This window comes from Peromyscus maniculatus, chromosome 16, assembly GCF_049852395.1.
Source record: "Peromyscus maniculatus bairdii isolate BWxNUB_F1_BW_parent chromosome 16, HU_Pman_BW_mat_3.1, whole genome shotgun sequence".
NCBI lineage: Eukaryota > Metazoa > Chordata > Mammalia > Rodentia > Cricetidae > Peromyscus > Peromyscus maniculatus.
The window spans coordinates 34,990,328-35,010,079 of NC_134867.1; the positions used below are offsets into that span (position 1 = coordinate 34,990,328).

Sequence of the window (19,752 nt, forward strand, 5' to 3'; positions counted from 1 at the left end):
CTCCATTCTTGCTTCTGCTGTTTGGGGGGAATAGTGGGTATCCCTCAAACTAGTTCTGTCTTTCTGTCTTGAGGACACTCACTGCCAGACTCACAGACAGACGAGTGAATAGGTGGGGAGTTAGGCCTGCAGCCAGTGCAGATCAGCACTGAGAATGAGAGATCCTTTGCCCATCAAAGGGAACCAAAGGCTCATGTCAGGGCCCAAGGCAGCAGAGAGGTCTGAGGAGTTCTGAGAGGTGTCTGGGAATCACTCAGAGTGAATATAGAAGGGACAATAAAATGTGTAGAGGCAGCGACAGGAATCAATACATCGAGACAGATTCTTAATGAAAAGGGAGGATCCATGAGAGGATGCATTGGCTCAGGAGTGCAAACAAGACAGCCTGCTTGCACATTGTCAGTCTGCAACCTCTCCACCCCTGATTTCAGTCATGTATATACATGTGTGCCTCTGTGTGTGTGTGTGTGTGTGTGTGTGTGTGTGTGTGTGTGTGTGTGTGTGTGTAGGTTTTTTTTTTTGAGACGGAACTCCTGGCCTGGGTCCTATTCAGTTTGGTGAGGCTGACTGTCCAGCTAGCCCCAAGGATCTTGCCTGTGTGTTTCTACCTCCCCAGTGCTGAGATCATGAAAGCATGCCACTGCCTTGGCATTTTTGTGTCATCCTGGGTGTGGGGCATTTACCCACCACCCCCACAGCTTCCCAGAGTTTTCTTGAGTGCGATCAGCAGGAAATATTAGAAGGATTTATAGCGGAGAATCTTGCGGAGATAAACAGATAGAAAATAAAGGATAGCCTCGAGAGGGCCTGGAACCTATTCCAACGGGCCCGGACTGTCTCTGGCCCAGGGTTTTTATAGAGACGCCAAGGGGGTGGAGCAAAAGACCTCCTCCCCCAGCACAGCCAAGTGCAGACCATCTCAGACACCTGCACTCAGGCCCGTGGTCCTGATCATCCTCTATTCGGACCTGCTGGGTAAAGCCACGAGGAACCCCAAAACGGGCTCCCACACCTGGGGGGTCGAACTCGGCTCCTTTTGCTTGCACGGTGACCACTTACAGAATATGGTCGCCTCCCCAGCCCTCTTTCAGCTCTGTGGTCCAGCCTTCTCAGCTTCTGCTTGGTGATGGGGACCGTGGCTTCCAGTAGCTTCTGTGTTCTCACCCTCGCTGGCTTCACTTGGTTATGGAGGCAGGCCTTCCCTCAGCTCTGGGAAGCAATGAGTTTTTCTCTCCTTCCCCCATAGAAAATCAAGAGCTGCATCTGGATAGCCCGTGTGTCACTGCTCACTCCACTTTCTACAGGGCTCCCAGAGAGCTGTGGAGCCGGACTGCCTGGTCCACAGGGCAACCTTGGTGAAGTTTTTACAGCTCTGCAGAAACCTCTTGGAAAGTAGGGGAGAGTAACCCTCAGGGAGAAGTGAGTGGGTGGTCTAATAATCTTGTTTGCTTGGGGGGAAGGGGGAGGAAGGTATGGAAGCGGTGTGGCGTAGATGCGGGCGCAAGGCGTGTGTAGCAATGGAGCAGGCTGGTCCAGAGCGGGCTCTGGGCTCCTGACATCGAGAATCACCATGCTGCTGCTCTTCTCTGAGTTTGAGGACATTGGGAGTCCAGTGGCTCTATGATCCACCCCTCTGTGACCCATGGTCTTTACTTATTAAAATTTCTTTTTATTGGTCCTGTTTTTTTTTTTTAATTTTTTTTCTTCTAGCTTAACTCTGCTACTGTATTTTTATGCTAATGACTGTATCAGCTCCTTTGGGGACTTTGACAAAAAGGAATGAATGTCTGGAAGGACACCCTGTGATGGAATGTTTGTCATGATTACCAGGAAGACGAGAGAGCAAAGCTGAGATGTGAATGACTGTGACATTTATCACAAATGCGTGACACGTTCTGTAGTAGGTGTGTTCTTGGAGGAGCTGCATACAAATGGAACTTGACGTGATTATTTTTACAATGCTCCCCATTTGAGTTGAGCGCATGTAGAAACCTCAAACCATCTGTATCGTGCTATTTCTGGTGCAGTCTGTTTATATATATGTCTGCTGGACACCTTTTGCAAGATTAATTAATTTGCAGTAGTGCTTCTCTGTACCAGAATGGGACATCATTTAAAAGAGTGTGGTTTAAGCTGTACAGAACAGGACAAACACCGCTGGAAGGCAGCTGCACTCACTACTACCCCACCTGCACACGCAATATAAACTTCTCGTCTGCAGTTATTTCTGCACGGTTTCGGGGACCAGTGGTGGTGCCGGAGAAGATGGCTCAGTGCCCCGGATAAGAGCGAGTGCCGCTCTCCTGTAGGATCCAAGCACTCAGTTTCCAGCACTCAGGTCAGAGGGCTCACCGTCCTATGTACCCCAGCTCCTGTGGATCCAACACTGTCTGCTGGGCTCTGCAGGCACCTGCACTCACACACGTATGTACCCTGCCCCCTCACAAACACACACAATTAAAAATAAATAATTTTAAAGAGAAGAGAATGAAAGTGCTTCCTGTTAAGCCAACCACTTCAGTCAGTGTTTTATATGGTCTTAATTTTTTTTTCTTTTTCGAGACAGGGTTTCCCTGTGTAGTTTTGGGTACCTGTCCTGGATCTTGCTGTGTATACCAGGCTGGCCTCGAACTCACAGAGATCCGCCTGGCTCTGCCTCCCGAGTCCTGGGATTAAAGGCGTGTTGTCTTAATTTTTACAACAGCCTTAGACTGTAGAAATGCTGTTATCTGTAGTTTATAAATAAAAAGAGTGAGACATAGAACGGCTGGATGACTTCCATGGGGACACAGGTATGACATTCTGACCCTATAACTGGAGAAGAGGAATTAAAATATTTTATGACTATAAGCCTCATTGTAGAATGAAAAAGTGCTACAGAATGGATAGCTCTATAAAGTTGTAGATCGAGATTAGCATTGTGGTACAATGTCAAAAGTGGGATGTTTTAGGGCCACACTGATCTGTACTTGAGTTACAGTTTTGGCAGGTGTTAGTCAGGTAGAGCTAGGTAAGTCTCCTGGTTTCCACATCCTCAGTTTGACACATGTAGAAACTGAATTGAGCTTTGGACCAGCGTCTGTGGGAGGAAGTCCACATTATAGGTACTTAATGTGAGGCAGGTGTGTTATTAAGAGATTTCATGAACACGGTTACCAGGAGTGGTGATTGGAAAGCAGCAGAAGCGGGGACTCCGTGTGTAGGACAGAAGGTCCTAGAGCATGTGGTGATGGACTTTGCTCCTCATACTTAACATTCTGGGGAAGAGGCGCTAAGCCAGCAGTTCTCAACCTGTGGGTCGCGACCCCCCCACGGAGGGGGTCACCTATCAAATATTTACCTTACGATACATAACAGTAGCAAAATTACAGTTGTGAAGCAACAATGAAAAACATTTCATGGTTGGGTGTCACCACACCACGAGGAACCGTTATTAGAGGGTCGCCGCAGCGTCAGGCAGGTTGAGAACCACTGCTAAGCGTCTGCAGCGGGGCCAGACTCTGGCTCCATGACGGGGAGCAGTAAGATCAGTTCAGGTCGTTTCTGGCCTCCTCCTACCCGTGTTTCCAGCATCCCCTTCCTTATGGGAACCAAGCTCATGGCCTGCAAGGGAAGCCTAGCGTAGTGGTGACTGTCCCTTGCCTAGCTGGTACCATCTGTGTTTGTTTCTTTTTCTTTTTCTTTTTTTTTTTTTTTTTGGTTTTTGGAGACAGGGTTTCTCTGTGTAGCTTTGCGCCTTTCCTGGAGCTCACTTGGTAGCCCAGGCTGGCCTCGAACTCACAGAGATCCGCCTGGCTCTGCCTCCCGAGTGCTGGGATTAAAGGCGTGCGCCACCACCGCCCGGCTTCTGTGTTTGTTTCTTACTCACACTTGAATTGACTGGCAGCCGTCCTAGACTTGGAGAGCAAGTATTCCAGCAGCGAACACCCGCTGATGGACCCAATGCATGTCCACTCACACACCGCCCGTGCAGTGGTCAACAAACACACGTGCTAGCTTAATTTTCTAAGGAAGGCTTCTGGTAGAAGTTTCTAGTAAGTTGGTAGTCATAAGACACCGAGAAAAGAAAAATCCATCCTAAGTTGCTTTCTTCAGTCATCTTTTCGTTAAGTTAAACACATAAATAAGAGGTCACCAGGCTTCAGCTTTTCTGGGAAGGGGGTGCTGTGTTTCCTTCTTCATTTGTACTCTCTGTGCCCTGGAAAGGTGGCCAAGGGTGGCGTTTGTCTTGATTTTGCTTACTGACTGATCATCTTATCTTTTCATGCTTACCATTTTGATTCATTGTTATTACTTTTTTAAACGTCCAGCGGACTTTGCCCACAGTTAGCCAGGGTTCACAAGCAAGTGTGCTGGCCAAACACGTTTGTTTACCCTGGTTTTCATGTGCAGATTTTAAAAGGGCTTTACTAGCCATCAAAGCCAAACTGTGACGTGTAACCTATTTCACGTGTTTATAGCTGAGAAACTGGGAAAGTTGGCAGTCTGAATCCCACTCTCTCCACCCACTGGAGGTTTAGTGTAGGATTGGGTGGCTGAGTTAAAGACAGACAAAATTGAATCATTTAAAAATATTTCATTTTTTGTTGAAGAATGTTTTCAGGTTGAGGGTGTAGTTTACTTGGTAGCATGCTTGCCTAGAATGCATGAAGCTCTCAGTTTGATAGCCAGTGTCGTGTAGGCTGACTGTGGTTGGCACATGCACGCTGTCCCAGTGCTCTTGAGGTGGGATAAGAAGATCAAGTCAAGCTTATCTGTAGATACATAGGGAGTCTGAGGTTAGCTAATGTGCTAGAGACTGCTTAAAAAACAGAAACACACACATGTGCTTGCACATGCACATGCGTGCACACACACACTCATACATACGTACACACATGAAGTATTCATGATGTTCTCAGCTACTCTGTACTTATTCTGACGGTTTAGTTTCCTCCTAAAGAGGTGACTGCTTATTTACAACAAAATTAAGACAAATGAGGAGAAATCACTTAGTCAATAGCAAATGTAGTGTTTTCTTCTCAAGTAATAGGAATGTGTGAGCCAAACTTACACACGTAGCAGTGTTCTGAGAATTGACGTTATACCTCAGGAGTTGAAACAAACCACCATTCCTTGCAGATAAGCCTTAAAACGTTGTGCATGGCTTAGAATATGGAAGTTTAGTTTGATCCTACAAGGGAACACACGCTGAGCACCCTCCTCAGCATGGCCTCAGAGCTTCCCAGCCTTGTCGCTCTCCTTTTGCTCACCATGCACCAGAGCGAGACGCCATTAGCCACACAGGCCCCACTAGGGGGTATGCCAGGTGGTGTCATGTCAGGCCACGTGCCTTTCTACTGGGTCCACCTGAGAAACATTGACTCAGTTTACAAAATCTGACACAAGTGTCAACCTCCTTCCTTCTGCGTGAGGACATGAGGTTTTGAGTATTTTGTCTTTGATGTGACCGTCTTATTTATTTGTTTATTTATTTATTTATTTATTTATTTATTTATTTATTTATTTATTTATTTATGTTTTAAAGATACTATACTTGGCGTGGAATTTGGGATATCTATGTAGCCAAGGATGACCTTGCACTTCTGATCCCCCTGCCTCTGCTTCTCAATGTCGAGGACAGTTAAAGACAGACAAGTGTCCCAGGACTTGCAGTTTATGAACCAGGGCTGTGGGCCCATTAGGCAAGAACTCTACCAGCTGAGCCACATCCCAGCCCTTGTCTGTAGCCGTTTAAATTGTTATAGTCATTTATTTAGCATGTACAGGTGTTTTTGTCCACGTGGATGTGCTGTATGATATTTTGTTTGTGTTCTGACAAATAAAGCTGGCGTGAAAGATCAGAGCAGCCACCAGAGAGTTCTTACCTCTATGAATCTTCAGACCAAATGAGGCCGAGATCCTGTCTCCATCCGCCTTCTATTCCTGTCTCTACCTCCCTAGTGCTGGGATTAAAAGCATGCACTACCGCCACCCAGCTCTGTTTCTCTTTTAGACAGGGGTTCAATCTCGTGTAACCCTGGGTGGCCTTGAACTCCTGATCTTCCTGCATCCTCCTCCCAAGTGCTGGGATTAAAGGTGTGTGCCACCACTGCCTGACCTCTAAGGTTAACTAGTGGCTAGCTCTGCCCTCTGATCTCCAGGTAAGCTTCATTTGTCAGAACATAAACAAAATACCATACAACATGTATGTCTGTGCCCCATGTGTATGCCTGGTGTCTACAGAGGTAGAAGAGGGTGTCAGTTGCCCTGGGGTTGGAGTTACAGATGGTTGGGAGCTGCCATGTGGGTAGGGGGAATCGAACCTTGGTCCTTTGGTTGAGCAGCTTGTGAACCCCTTCTCCAGCCCGTTAGTCTTTATTTGTGTATCCACTCTACATTGTTCCTCCTTTCTTCAGAGGGCTCGTGACCTTTTGTTATTTGCTGTCATGAATTTCTATTGACCTGCAGGTTTTTCCAAGGTAGGGCCATGTCAGGTTCATTTCTATATTCATATGCAACTGCTTATCACAGATAGAGGGTGCTTAGGGGATGTTTCTGGAAGGAAAGGTGGAAATATGAAAGAGAAGGTAGAGAGAGGAGGGAGGAAGGAGAAAAAGACGGGAGGAGGGACAAGAAGGAAGAGAGAAGAATTGGAAGGGCAAAGAAGGAATGGAAGGAGTAGTGTTGTGACAGTCGATATACGGTACTCGGGACTGAGAATTTTCAGTGGAGGATGAAGTACTGTGAGTGAGGCCTGAATTTTCCTCTTCTCCTGTCAACCATCTGGTCCTCGCATTTCTCACATTTACCCGCTTTGCCCCAGAATGAGAGTTCTACAGGCTGCCTACCTGGGGTGGGTGTTCTGGGCAGGCTACGCTTTGTGGGCAGAGAACTCCAGACTCCCATTTCCGAGGCTGTGGCATCCTACAGAGGTCTTGTAAACCCATGATGCCGTTCTTTGTCACTCCCCTTACCTCATGGGAAGCCGGTGAAAACCAAGTGGGATAATGTTTCCGACCCTGCTTGGCAAGGCAGGATTCCCTCAAAACAGATGGAGGAAGCTGTCCCTGTTATCGGCGTTGTGGCCTGTGGAAGTGTTCTCAGCCTGGCATTTCTCCTGGCCTGGGTGTGCCCGTATTGCTTATAATGAGCCAAAATGGCAGCCATAACTTATGATTTGTGTTATTTGATTAGATTGGTTGGCAGCGTTTACTCGGCTGACCTACCTTGGTGAGCACAGCATTCAGAATGGGAAAGCACCCTTCCTTTCTGCTTGAGTTGGGCCCTAGGTTAGAATTTAGAACACAAGCTTAGGAAGAAAAGCGTGTGTTATCACGAGCAGGTTGTTTTAGTGAAATAACCAAGGAATCAAAAGTTGGCTAGTATGTTTATGTCCTGCTCTCCTGAAATAGATGGTTAATCAGATGCACAATGCATGCATACAGCAGTTAAGATTCTAAGCATGGCTTCATTTTCAGGCTCCATGTTTTCTGCTGGTCAGGAGATAATTACTTGAACATTTATACTTGTGACATGTTTCTTTGTCCTAAAAATATATTTTCAATGACACACATCCTTCTTCTGATACCCCTGTGGACCCAGATTTGCATTAATAATACCTACCTCATTTTTTATGATTCAGAATCGTCCATCTCAGTCTGTCCTGCACTGAGTGACCCAGAGTGGCCTTAGGAACCAGTTAGGGACCTTGAAAGTTCCCGAATTTCAACTGGAACAAATGCAGGAACAGGAACTGAAATTCAGGGAGGAAACTCCGTAGTTTCTACAAGATAGTAATTTGTAATGTGGACTCATAGGTGGAGTCTACAAATAACACAGCAAATCCTGAGGAAAACAAACCGCGCAGAGTCCGGCACCCCCATGAAGCAGATTTCCACAACAGAGACAGCGATCACCTGCCACTCTCACCCTGGGGGCCGGTTTAGTTTTTACTCTTGAGCAGATTGCTGTAGATGATATGTCTGAGACACAGACGGGAAAAAGAAAAACAATTTACTTGGCTCCCATTTACACTCCCAAGTCACTCCAGTCAATTTTATGGAAAATATTTTGATACTGAACACAACAGAAAACTATGATTCACAGGGAAAGCAAGTGAGAAGCAGGCCTGCAGCTGTGAGATTACACACGTTGCCGTTGAGAGGTGTCTTAAAATAGTGCGGAGTCGGGAAGTCATCCGTATGGGCAGCCACAGGCTAACTGCAGAGTGATAAGCAGGAGACTAGCCAGTGAGCCCCATTTGACCCCCATAGAGACAACACTGGGTGTTCATCACCGGGAAGAAGCTGTTCCTGTTCACATTTTTAAAAGTGAAGTCTATTTTACATATGGTTAATCTGCTCTTGTTCATGTCTAGTTCTGTGAGTTTTGATGAACGTAAGAATCATAATAACCACAAGCGAGGTCAGAGACAGCTCCACCACCCTCCAAAACTGTTCCAGATTCCTTCCTGTTGATCTCCCAGCTCCCAAGAACCGCTGGTCGGTTTCCCATCTAGCTTTGCCCTTTACATAATATCAAATATGAGAGAGATCACACGGTATGTGGTCTCTTCGGTTTGACTTCTTTCAGATCACATATTTTAGAATTATCTGTGTTGCAGCATGTGCCAGGGTTTCATTCCTCTGTAACATTCTTTCATTGCGCAGATGTATCACAGCCTTTTGGTTCAGTTCATCAGATGAAGGGTGTTTGGGTAGATTCTAGTTTAGGGCACTTTTGAATAGAGCTACTTCAGACATTGGTGTAAGTGATTTGGTGAGTGAATGATGTCATTTCATCTGTTTTCAAGTCAAGCTAGAGGTGAGATTGCTGTATAGTGTAGTAAGAATATACTCAGCTTTTATAAGAATTTCTCCAAATTCCCCAAACTGGGATTTTTGCATTCCCACTAGGAATAGTAGTTCTACTTGCTTGCTTCATGTCCTCAGCAACCTGTTGTGTTGTGTGTCCTTTTAACTGAGTCATTTGAGTGGGTGAGTAGTGTCATCTCATTGTGACTATAATTTGCCTTTCCCTGATGACTAATGATGTTGACTGTCTTTTGCCACACTTCTTGGCCATCCATACATTTTTGTTGTTGTTTTGTTTTTGAGACAGGGTTACTCTACGTAGCTCTGGCTATCCTACAACTCACTATATAGACCAGGCTGGCCTCAAATCAGAGATCTTTTGCATCCTGAGTGTGGGGATTAAAGACGTGTGCTGACATCACATCCAGGCTCCATGCATACATCGTTTGTGGAGTAACTCAACTTTTTGGGTCATTCTTATATTTGATTGTTTTCTTATTCCATTAAAAATACTTTTTTTTTTTTTTTTTTTTTTTTTGGTTTTTCAAGACAGGGTCTCTCTTTGTAGCTCTGGCTGTCCTGGAACGCTCTATAGACCAGGCTGGCCCTTGAACTCACAGAGATCTATCTACCTGCTTCTGCCTCCCGATTGCTGGGATCAAAGGCGTGCACCATCAACACCTGGCTGCATTTTGGTTTTATGGTCAAATTCTTTAAAGGCTGTGCTTTGCAGATATTTTATCTCACTCTGTGGTTTGCACTTTATTTTCTTAATGGTATTGTGAGGGAAACAAAAGTTTTGTTTTTTGATGAAGCCAAGAGTATCTTTTTTTTTTCTTTTTTGTAGTTGATACTTTTGATGTCCTAGTTAAGAAACTCAAGGCCACTAAGAAGCTCTTGAGTAACCTCATCTACATGCATTGTGTTTTGAGCCCTTATGGTCACCTCTGATCCTACTTGAGTTAACTTGTGTGTGTGGTCTGCAATACAGGATGAGAGGTGTGTTTACTTGTTTGCTTGGCATGAGTATCTAGTGATTCTAGTACCATTTCTTAAGATTACCATAACATATTTAATTGCCTCTGTACCTGTGTTGACAATCACTTGCCTTAGATGGCCTTGGATCTAGTTTTTATTTTGGGACTTACTTTGAAATTACAGCAGCGAAGGCAGTGTGGTATTGGTATGAAGTTAGACACATACATCAATGAAACCAAACAGACATTTCAGAGATAGACAGAAATCTGTAAGATCGCCTCAGCAAACCAATTATAGTAAGGAGCATTGATTGGTCTGTTTTGTTTCTCACAGTCTGGGTTGGCTAATTAGGATGGATTCCCTCTCTGATTGATTGATTGATTGATTGATTGGAAGACTGAATTGCTAAGGTTTCTTCCTAAAATGTTTGGTAATTTTCCTCTTTCTGCAGTACAGCCAGCTTTCTGGGCTCTTTCCCTGGTTTATAATAATTGGTTTCTTTAACAGGTCCAGGTTGTTCCGCTCATCAGTTTCCCCCTCTGAAATGCAGTGGGGTAATTTGTGTCTTTCAAGGACAGATGCTTGTTTGTGTCATTTTGTTCATGGTTTTATTGGGACAAAATTGCTCATGGTATTTAAATATTAATCTCAATGTTTGAGTAGTTGATGGTGATGTTCTCCATCACATTTTTTAATAATAAATTTTTAAAATTAATTAATAAAATATTTTTATTAATATATACTTACTAAATTTTGTTCCCAAATAAGATCTAGATAGAGCTTTATCAGTTCCACTGGTTTCTGCTCCCCAAAATCAGCTCTGCATTTAGTGTTACTGATTTTTTTTTGTAGAATCACCAAGTTAAAGGCTGGCTCTTGGAGAATAGGATCAAGCCTAGTTCTACATCCTTCCTTTAGCTGGCCTTGGGGTTAAACAGTTCTTTTTTTCTGTGTTCTTAATGTGGCAGCCTTCATAGTGGATCTCTACATTTCTCTTTTTCTAATAAAATTCTTAATAGTGTAACTTTTGTTATAAATTGGGGTATTTTTGTTTTTGTTTTTCATATATACTCTCCCCTTTAGATAGTCTATTCATATCTATCCTCTGTCTGTCTCATAACTATTCTTAAGATAATGCTGAGGGCTGAACCCGAGACCTTACTTACATTTGCTAGGCAAGCACTCTCCCATGAGTTAAGTCCTCAGCCCCGCTAAAAGCTTTGAAGTATATGAGTTAGTTTGAGTATCTTCAGTCCATGAGTTATTTTAAGGGATGTTTAACTTCTATATTATTGAAGGATTCTCGAGATACCTGTTATGAATTTCTTAATTTGACTCCATTGTGTCTTGAGACTGTGGATTGAGTGTAGTCATTACTTCTTCATTCTTCAGCGTGTTTTATGGCTGAGAAAATGATCTCTCTCTGGAAAAAGTTTCCTATGCACTAAAAATGATTTTTATTCTGTGGTTGCAGAGTGGAGTCTTGTATACTTTTTATTGAGGTGGGTTTGTTTATAGTGTGATTCAAATAAACTGTGTTTTCCTGAAATTTCTCCATATGGTATCAGTTCTTGAGAGTGACCTTAAAATTTCCAACTGCAATAGAGCGTTTGCATTAACTTTTTAATTCTATCGGTTGGTCTCAGGTACATAGGTGCTGTAGTCTGAGGAGGCTCCTCCACCTCAGGGGTTGCCAGTGGAGATGTAAGGCTTTCAGCAGTGACATGAGATGAGGTGCCTTCATAAAGGGGCCACACTCAGGGCCTCCTGCTTGCATGCCTTCCTGCCCTTTACCATGCCAGTACGCAGAAGGGACCTGAGAAGTGCAAATTTCAGAGCCTTGAGTTTGGAATTCCCTCCAGAGCTGCGAGCAATGGAATTCGGTTACCTGTGGGTTACTCAATATTCTATAATAGCAGTGTGGACAGACAGCACAGTCCTCATTGGGGATTTTATATCCTCTTGAATTGGTTCCTGTATGTTATATGATCTTTCTCTCTCTTAATGGTTTCTATTCTTTGAGATCTCACTGTCTGATATGAATTATCTGGCCTTCTTTTGGTCATCATCACTGTGGTGAGTCTTCCATCCTTTACCTTTGATTTTCTTTTTTTTTTTTTTTTTGTCTTTATATTTGAAGTGGAAGTTTTTGGTAGACATCATAGTTAACTCTTGGTTTTACCCAAATTAAAACTCTCTGACCTTCATTTGTTGAGTTTGGGCCATTTGTAGACTTAGAGACTATAAAAGAGAGACATCTCTTAAGAAACTGGAGGCAAGAGTCCTTAGGGAGACTGACTTATAAATACAACTTTGTTTTCTCTCATCTTTGATATAACTATATGAACCATGGTCTGTAGGGCCTAGGTGATAGGAATCATCCTAAGGGTTTTAGTGTTTTGTTTGTGTGTTGTGGGAAGATCTTGGATGCAGACCAAGAGGAGCTTCATTTACATGGGACATACAGCCAAATCCTTCCGCAGACAACGGTCCAAGGACAGTGTCAGTTTATGATAACTTTGTGAGTAGCCCACAGGCCTGTAGTTAGCGCTTCGTTTTAACTAGGTAGATGAAAGACAAGGTGGCCACAGTTAAGAACATAGGTTTCTAGAGCAGCAAGTGTAAATTTTGCAAGTAATGGGAAGATGCTGAGGTAGCCTTCATTCAGATCCAAATGAAGTTGTTTTAATTTATTTCCTCCATTTGTGTTTTCAGCCCCCAATCCTTACTGTGTATTTACAATCCACAATGTCCCCTAACTTCTAGACCTTCTGCCTCCATCTTCCTAGTTCTGTGATTCAGGCATGGGACACCCATGGCTGGCCATTTTCACAACCCTGACTGCAGACCTGTAAGGCCATCTGTGAGTGTACAGAAGCATCACCAAGGTAGCTTCCCCGACTGCGCTGCCATCCTCAGTGACTGAGCAGTTGTTCATGGGGAACTGCTGTCAAGCCTACAGGCTACACAGGCACATCTGTGACCTTCAGCTTTGTTGCCAACATGGCACACTTTCCTCGTGAAATCTTGTCTCCTTGTGTCCCAAGGCCTAACTTGCCCACATTTGCCTCATTGGCTTTGTTGAAAACACTCAAGAGTTTTTCCTAGTGAAGTGAGGGATTCTTTTCACACCAAGCCGCATGTGGCTTCAGTTTAGTGTGAGATAGACAGGCTTATGGAAGCAAAAAGCCCATTGGGCTACTGAGCCTTTCCTTTGTGGGGTATCTCCTTAGATCTTTCCTGGCTTCAGTACCAACCATTTCCATGCCTTCCTGTTCCCATTGCTGTTTCAGTAACTGGTTCTGTGTTGCTTTCCTTTGTTTGGATTTTTGAGACAATGTGTCTTGTGGCCAAGGCTTGTCTTGAACTCACTGTAGCCAATGATGACAACCTTGAACATGGCTCCTCCACCCTCTACCCTCCAAGTACTAGGATTATTGGTGTGGGCCGCCACAAGTAACAGTGGCTTTTAATACTTGTATTTCTCCCTGGGTGCAGCATTTCAGTGGAGAGACTTCCCATTTTCTGACCTTCCCTTTCTTGCTATTATTATTTTAATCACATTGGAAAGCCCCTTAGGCCAGGTGCTGTTTCCTAGGGAATCTTGTCCTCTTTGTTTGCTGTTTGTCTTTCCAGGCATCCTTTTGTAGTTTTCCAGCAGTGTGAGAGAGCCAAACCTTGCTACCAGCTTTCCTTTTATGTATGTATGCCTTGGAACATTCATAGATCTCTCAGCTTTCCTTCTTCTGTGTTTTCTCATGCTAATGCAAACAGTATCCATAGGCCTTACGGTATAACACAATATGTTCTCTTTGTGGCATGGGGACAGCCACGGATCTGCTGCTGCAGCCTCGGGGGTCAGAGGAGCCCTGCTTTCCCAGAGAAGGCTTCTGACACTTGGTGTGTGGTGATGGCGGCTAATGTTCTCGGGTGTGCATGTTCTCGTTTTGATGTCTCCCCACTGTGCGTGCACGTGTGTGTGCATGCATGTGTGTGTGTGTCTTTCCCCCTCCCTTCATCCTCCCTCTCTCTCCCTCTTTCATTCTTATACTATATTTTCTGCTTCTTTAAAAATCAAATTACTATCTATTGATTTATTCCTGTCAGTACAGATGGGCACTTAGATGTTGTCAATAAGTACTGGCGATCTCCAGAGCCTTTCATGTGACATCAATCAAGCTTGTGTTGGGTCAGCTCGGCTAGTATGTTAAGACCAGTGGAGCCACACTAAGACTCACCTTACATTATCTTAGAAGTTCTAACGTTTGCTTGCCACTACTCAGGAGTTCTTTTTCTTTTTTCTTTTGGTTTTTCGAGACAGGGTTTCTCTGTGTAGTTTTGGCGCCTTTCCTGGATTTTGCTCTGTAGACCAGGCTGGCCTCGAACTCACAGAGATCCTCCTGCCTCTGCCTCCTGAGTGCTGGGATTAAAGGTGTGCACCACCACCACCACCCCAGTGAGTTCTTTTCTTTTTATGATCACAAAAAATAAACCTTGTCACTGGCTTGTATTGGTCCCAAAGCTCTCAGATAAATATAAACAAAGGCAGAACAGTGGGTACAGACTACCGTGAATAAATGGTGCCACACTTGTAGAGAGTTGCTTACTCCTAATTGCTCATGTGAAGTTTGATGAAAAATATCTTAATTTTGTGCCTTTCAGGACAAACTGTGTTGAGTGGACTTATTCTCATTTAGTGAATGGTACTTGGGGATAAGTTCATTCTATAGCCTAAGTGGTCTGAAACTCAGTCTAAAGTATAGGCTAGACTTTCACTGACCCTCCGGCCACAGCCTTCCAAGTGCTAGGATTGTTGGCATATGCCACCACATTTGACTGGATTTTGTAGTTTTAAAAGATTCTTCATTACTTGTATATTTTTTAGGATTTTCATAGGAAATGATGGAGCTGCGTGTGGTGGTTTATGCCTGTAATTCCTGCATTTGGAAGGTTGAGCCAGGGGGATTACTGTCTCTCATCTAGCCATTCTAGGCTATGTAATGAGTTCCATGCCGCCCTGGGCTACAGAGTGAGACTCAGTCACAAACACTACCACTAAAGATATATCAGAGAGATTTCTCAACTGCAGTATCAAAGGCAAAAGTTAAGCTGTTACGTAGATATGAGAGTCAGTAAACCAAAAGAACCAAGAAGGGATATCTTTGATCGTGAATTTCATGCTTTTGTTAGGAGTATTTTTGTTAGCATCTTGCTGAAATCAAAAGAGAGTGTGTATACTGCCATACTGTGGTGAGCTACCATTGTTAACGAGGCATCAGGGAATGCCCTTTATCTTAGAGGTCAGTGGGAGAGACTGCTCTCCTTATGCAAGTATTAGGCAGAGGAGAAACAGTGTAACTTTAATCTGAAAATGTCTCTCTGTATGTTGAATTAAGTATACTGAAAACTGTAAGACAAGTTCTCCCCAGAAAGAACTTGGCTTCTTAGACAAGTGCATTCTTACAGAGCTCTGTGATAAGCCTTCCCAGGACACACATGTGTATGCATACATACATATATAGAAACGTTTACAGAGTTCCATGTATCCAGGGCTGGCCCTAAGCTCCCTATGTGGCCCAGGATAAGCTTGCATTTCTCGCCCTCCTGCCCTATCCTCCATGAGTGCGGGATTACCATCATGTGCCACCATGCCCGGTTTGCTGTGAGGTCGTATTAATAGCCTGAGTTTTGGGATTACCGTCACGTGCCACCATGCCCGGTTTGCTGTGAGGTCGTATTAATAGCCTGAGTGGGTTTGCAGAAAGTATGTGAGGAAGCTCAAGTCCAGGTCTGATCTGGAAGATTTGCTAATTTGCTTGTTTTTGGTTGGTTAATGAAATAATTATTGTGGATTGTTAATTTCTGATCATCATTGGGAGAAATATTTTGTCTTATTGATCAGGTTCATCAGGCAAAATTAATGTAGTTTTTTTTCACATAGGTGTTTGAATTATTCTGGAATTCTCTGCTTTTATTTAGATTTAATTTTACATTTAAATTTCTGGCCATGGTGTGCTATTTATGTAGGGCAATGATAATATTCAAAACTGTTGCTACTGCTTTCAAGGATTTCAATTAAAAATTCACTAGGCAGAACCAAAAAAAAACAACATTTATTGAGCTCTTATTGTGATGAATAAACTGTGCCATATGTTAGGAGAGAGGAAGGTAGCAGAGACTGATCATCGTTTCTGTCCTCAAGCCTGTGTATGTGTGTGTGAGGGGGTACATGTACATGTAGGTGGATGCATGTGTACATGTACATGTGAATGAATGCACATAGAAGCCAGAGATGTGTGTGTGAGGGGGTACATGTACATGTAGGTGGATGCATGTGTACATGTACATGTGAATGAATGCACGTAGAAGCCAGAGATGTCCGCTGTTTCCTTGGTCACACCCCACCTTACGTTTTCTCAGTGAATCTGGAGTTTCCCGGTAGGGTAGACTAGTTGGCCAGTGGGCTCCAGGGCTGCTGCTGTCTCTGCTTCCCCAGTGCCGGAATTACAGATGGGTACCACTGCACCCAGCTTTTTAGGTGGGTGCTGGGGGATCCCAACTCAGGTGCCATGCTTGCATCAGGGAAGTTCCTGACTGAGCCCATCTTCCCAGCTGCCAGACTGTGCCTTTGTGAATCCATAACAAATGCCCATAATTTAGAAAAGAACTTTTAAAAAGCCAATAGGACCTTGTTTTGTTTTATTCTCTGCTGCATTTCTAGAGGTGGAGAGAATATGGGCTGTATTTCTATAGGCACATGGTAGATCCTTTAGACACACTCGTTGAATAAATGGCCAAATAGCCGATGATCATGTGCTATGTACACAGAGTTACTGGAATCCAGTAGCAGTTCATCCATCCAGCTGAGCAAGGCAAGGAACAGTTCATGGAGTAAGTAAAATTTCGGTTGGAAGGGAAAGGGTAGGGTCACCTAGTGATAGGGATTGAGCTGGAAGGGTATGTAAGCTTGTTTCTCTGGTAAGTGGAGATTTTATCTTATTTTTTCATTAACAAATAAATAGGCTTTTTGAGACAAACTCTCCCTGTATAGCCCTGTCTGTCTGGCCTGGAGCTTGATCTGTAGATCAGGCTGGCCTCAAATCCACCAAGATCCTCCTGGCTCTGCCTCCTAAGCATCGTGATTAAAAATACACACCACCACCCCTCAGTCTGAAAGGGACGTCTTAGAAAAGTTACTCTAGAGGCCTTTTGTGAGGTGCCTTGTGGGCAGGAGAAATCGTGACGCTTATGTTGACAGTGTCCTGCAATTAGGTGTGCTGATGGAGGGCACGGAAGTGGCCGAGCTGATCGGGTTTTCCGTTTGAGTGGCTTGGGTAAGAGTAAAAGCGTGAGCAAAGACAGGACAGCCAGAGGGGAAATGAACATTTTGTGGGGAGGCTTCTATACTTCAAACCTCTTCCTCGGAAAGCTGTTGCGGCAGGGTCTTCCTCTGTAACGCAGGCTACCCTTGAACTTCATCCTGAGTATGGGAATACAAGTCTATACCACAAACCCAGGGGATTTAAAATGATCTTAACGTTTAAAGCCACGGAGACCCTTCACTGACAGAAATAACAAGGTCCATAATATTAGGCCTGAGAGGGATTTTTGGAGAATGAGTTATTAATGAAATCCAGTCTTGTTCTCTTACCAGTGAGAAAGCTGACTAGAGTTCTGGAACTGTCCACAAACATCCAATCACTGTCCTGGGTGTAGAGCCCAGTGAGAGGTTTAGACAGTCATTTACAGTGCCTTGAAAGGGACTTAAATAGCTCCTCTGCATTTGCATCTGATTTCCTGTTTTAAATTTGAAGAGCCACTATACAGATAGTTGCATGCAATGCATATGGAAATATCATTGTGTATTTATTGTGTATTATTGTGTATTTAGGGTAAATATTGTGCTATAAAATTGAAGGCAAATAATTTAAATATTAGGCACCATTTCCATGCATTCTTACTAGTAAAAATCTGAACTTTTGCCTAAAGTTATGTGAGTAATGAATTTTTTTCTTCTTTTCCCACTATGATGTACCTGGTTAGTAGATTCTCTGTAATTATCACCAAGCCAAAGCTTACTCAATTCTGAACACGGTTTGCACTGCACATGTCCTGAGACTTCTGATCTTTGGTGCCATATTGCCACATATGAGGGGGCAGCAGTTTCGAAGGCATCTCTCTCATTTGGTCTTCACCCATCCTTGCTTTCATTTGCCACGTCTGTGTTGGGGTGGCTGTCAGCAGAACTGGTCCTGCCTGTGTGGTTGGTGTAGACAAGTAACAGGGCTCGGAAGGCAGTTTGGGACCAGGGATTACCTTTGACACATCTTCTTTTGTTCTCCACGCCCTGTTATAGATGAGGATAGAAAATAGTCTCTGTCTTCCTGCTTACGCTCACCGTATCCTCCTGGCCCAGACCCGAACATGCCAGGGTAGCGCTGGCTTTGTCTTCATGAGTCTTTGGGTGATGGCCCCACACTGAGCTCGTCTGACTGTGGGCAATGTGAGGACTTCTTCAACATGATCCAGATCCACCTCCCTTCCCCCACCTTCTTTCCAACCTCCATCAATGCAGGGAGGGACTTAGTGAAGAGAGGATTTGGAGAGTGGCAGGGTGATGAACATGAGAATATGGGAGAAGTAGCTCTTTTACAAGACCGGGAAGTGAGTACTTTACCTACACCTGGAGCATCACTAGCAGGATAGCAGAATGATCAGAAGACAGTGGCAGCTAGGAAGTTACCATAACGACCGTAACTCTTCTTGGGAGAATTTCCAGTCTCTTGAGTTACAGTGATAGCAGTGAGATTTTAAACATAGAATGCTGGTCTTGCAGTCCTATTTTAAACCACGGCTACTGGCACTGGTTACCTCATTTGCCTTGGGGCGAGCGCTGGGAGTTTATCGACAGCCAGTCTCTGTGCCAAGCATTTAAAAATGAATGATCCCAAGTCATGGGATGACAGAGGAATCTTGGCTCCCTGATAATTAGCATTGGAGAGGGAGCAGCAGATCCAGAACTCCTTAGTGAATTCATGTGCCTGAGACCTCAGGTGGTGGGCGAAACCAGCTCAACAGGAGTCCTTAGCCTTGGGCGAGAGAGGAGCACAAAAGCCCTGTAGAAATGGGAAGGCCACAGCACTCCCAGCAAGGACATGTCTAATGGACTGTCTGGAGCAATAGACAGGCTCCTGCTTGGACAAATGTCATAGGAAAAGGCAACCCACTCCTGTTGGATTTATAGATCCCATTTGCCAGAGTGAAGGACACTTGCTCTTTTGACTAGCTGAACTAGCTGGGCCCTGGTGGCCTCGTTGCTATGGCAATATGAGCTCAGTGACCTCTCTTCTCTTGTGGAATGTAGGTGAGAAGGACCGAGGGGAGCCTGAGGATGCCGAACTGGTCAGGCTCAGTAAGAGACTGGTGGAGAGCGCCGTGCTCAAGGCTGTCCAGCAGTATTTGGAAGAAACGCAGAACAAAAAGCAGCTGGGGGAGGGGAACTCCGCCAAAGCTGAAGAGGCCAATCAGAATGGCAAAGGCAGTGATAACAACAGGAAGTGAGAGTGGGACCCGTTCCCGCTGCTGAAAAGCACCCCTGCCCCTCCGCTAAGTCGCAGACTGACTTGCAATGTGCCCTTTAAGTGTCTTGTTCAAGCCCCGGAGATCGCCTAACACGTCTAATGATCGATGGCGTTGGTGTGGCTGCGACACAGCAGAAGAGAATGGGGTGCTGGGGCCAGCAGAAGAAATTAATTCACAGAAGAACAAATCCCAAGCTCATGTCCCATCGAGCATGCCCGAGGGAGAGGGGGCACTTCCGGAAGGCCTGCCAGGCCGAGGGAGAGGACTCGCCACCGCTGGAATACTGCCGTTTACATTGCTTAGAGCATTTGGCTACTTTATGGGAGGCCAAACCTTGCACACAGCTATCAAGTACTGAACTCTGTTTGTCACTGTTGAAATGATCCCGAGTGTAGTG

General features: G+C 44.5%; 1 protein-coding gene across 6 annotated transcripts in view; it reads left to right on the forward strand.

Moving 5' to 3' along the window:
- The window catches only part of Akap7 (A-kinase anchoring protein 7), a 141,183-nt gene that overhangs the window by 120,012 nt on the left and 1,419 nt on the right, over window positions 1–19,752 (forward strand). For 5 of the 6 annotated variants that reach the window (XM_076552618.1, XM_076552616.1, XM_076552619.1 and 2 more), the window contains one exon: window positions 19,138–19,749. The exons of the other annotated variant lie outside the window; for it this stretch is intronic. In XM_076552618.1, coding sequence (XP_076408733.1) covers window positions 19,138–19,334 — 197 coding nt within the window. In that variant the 3' untranslated portion in view covers window positions 19,335–19,749. The remainder of the gene's footprint in view (window positions 1–19,137; window positions 19,750–19,752) is intronic. 6 annotated transcript variants of the gene reach the window in all.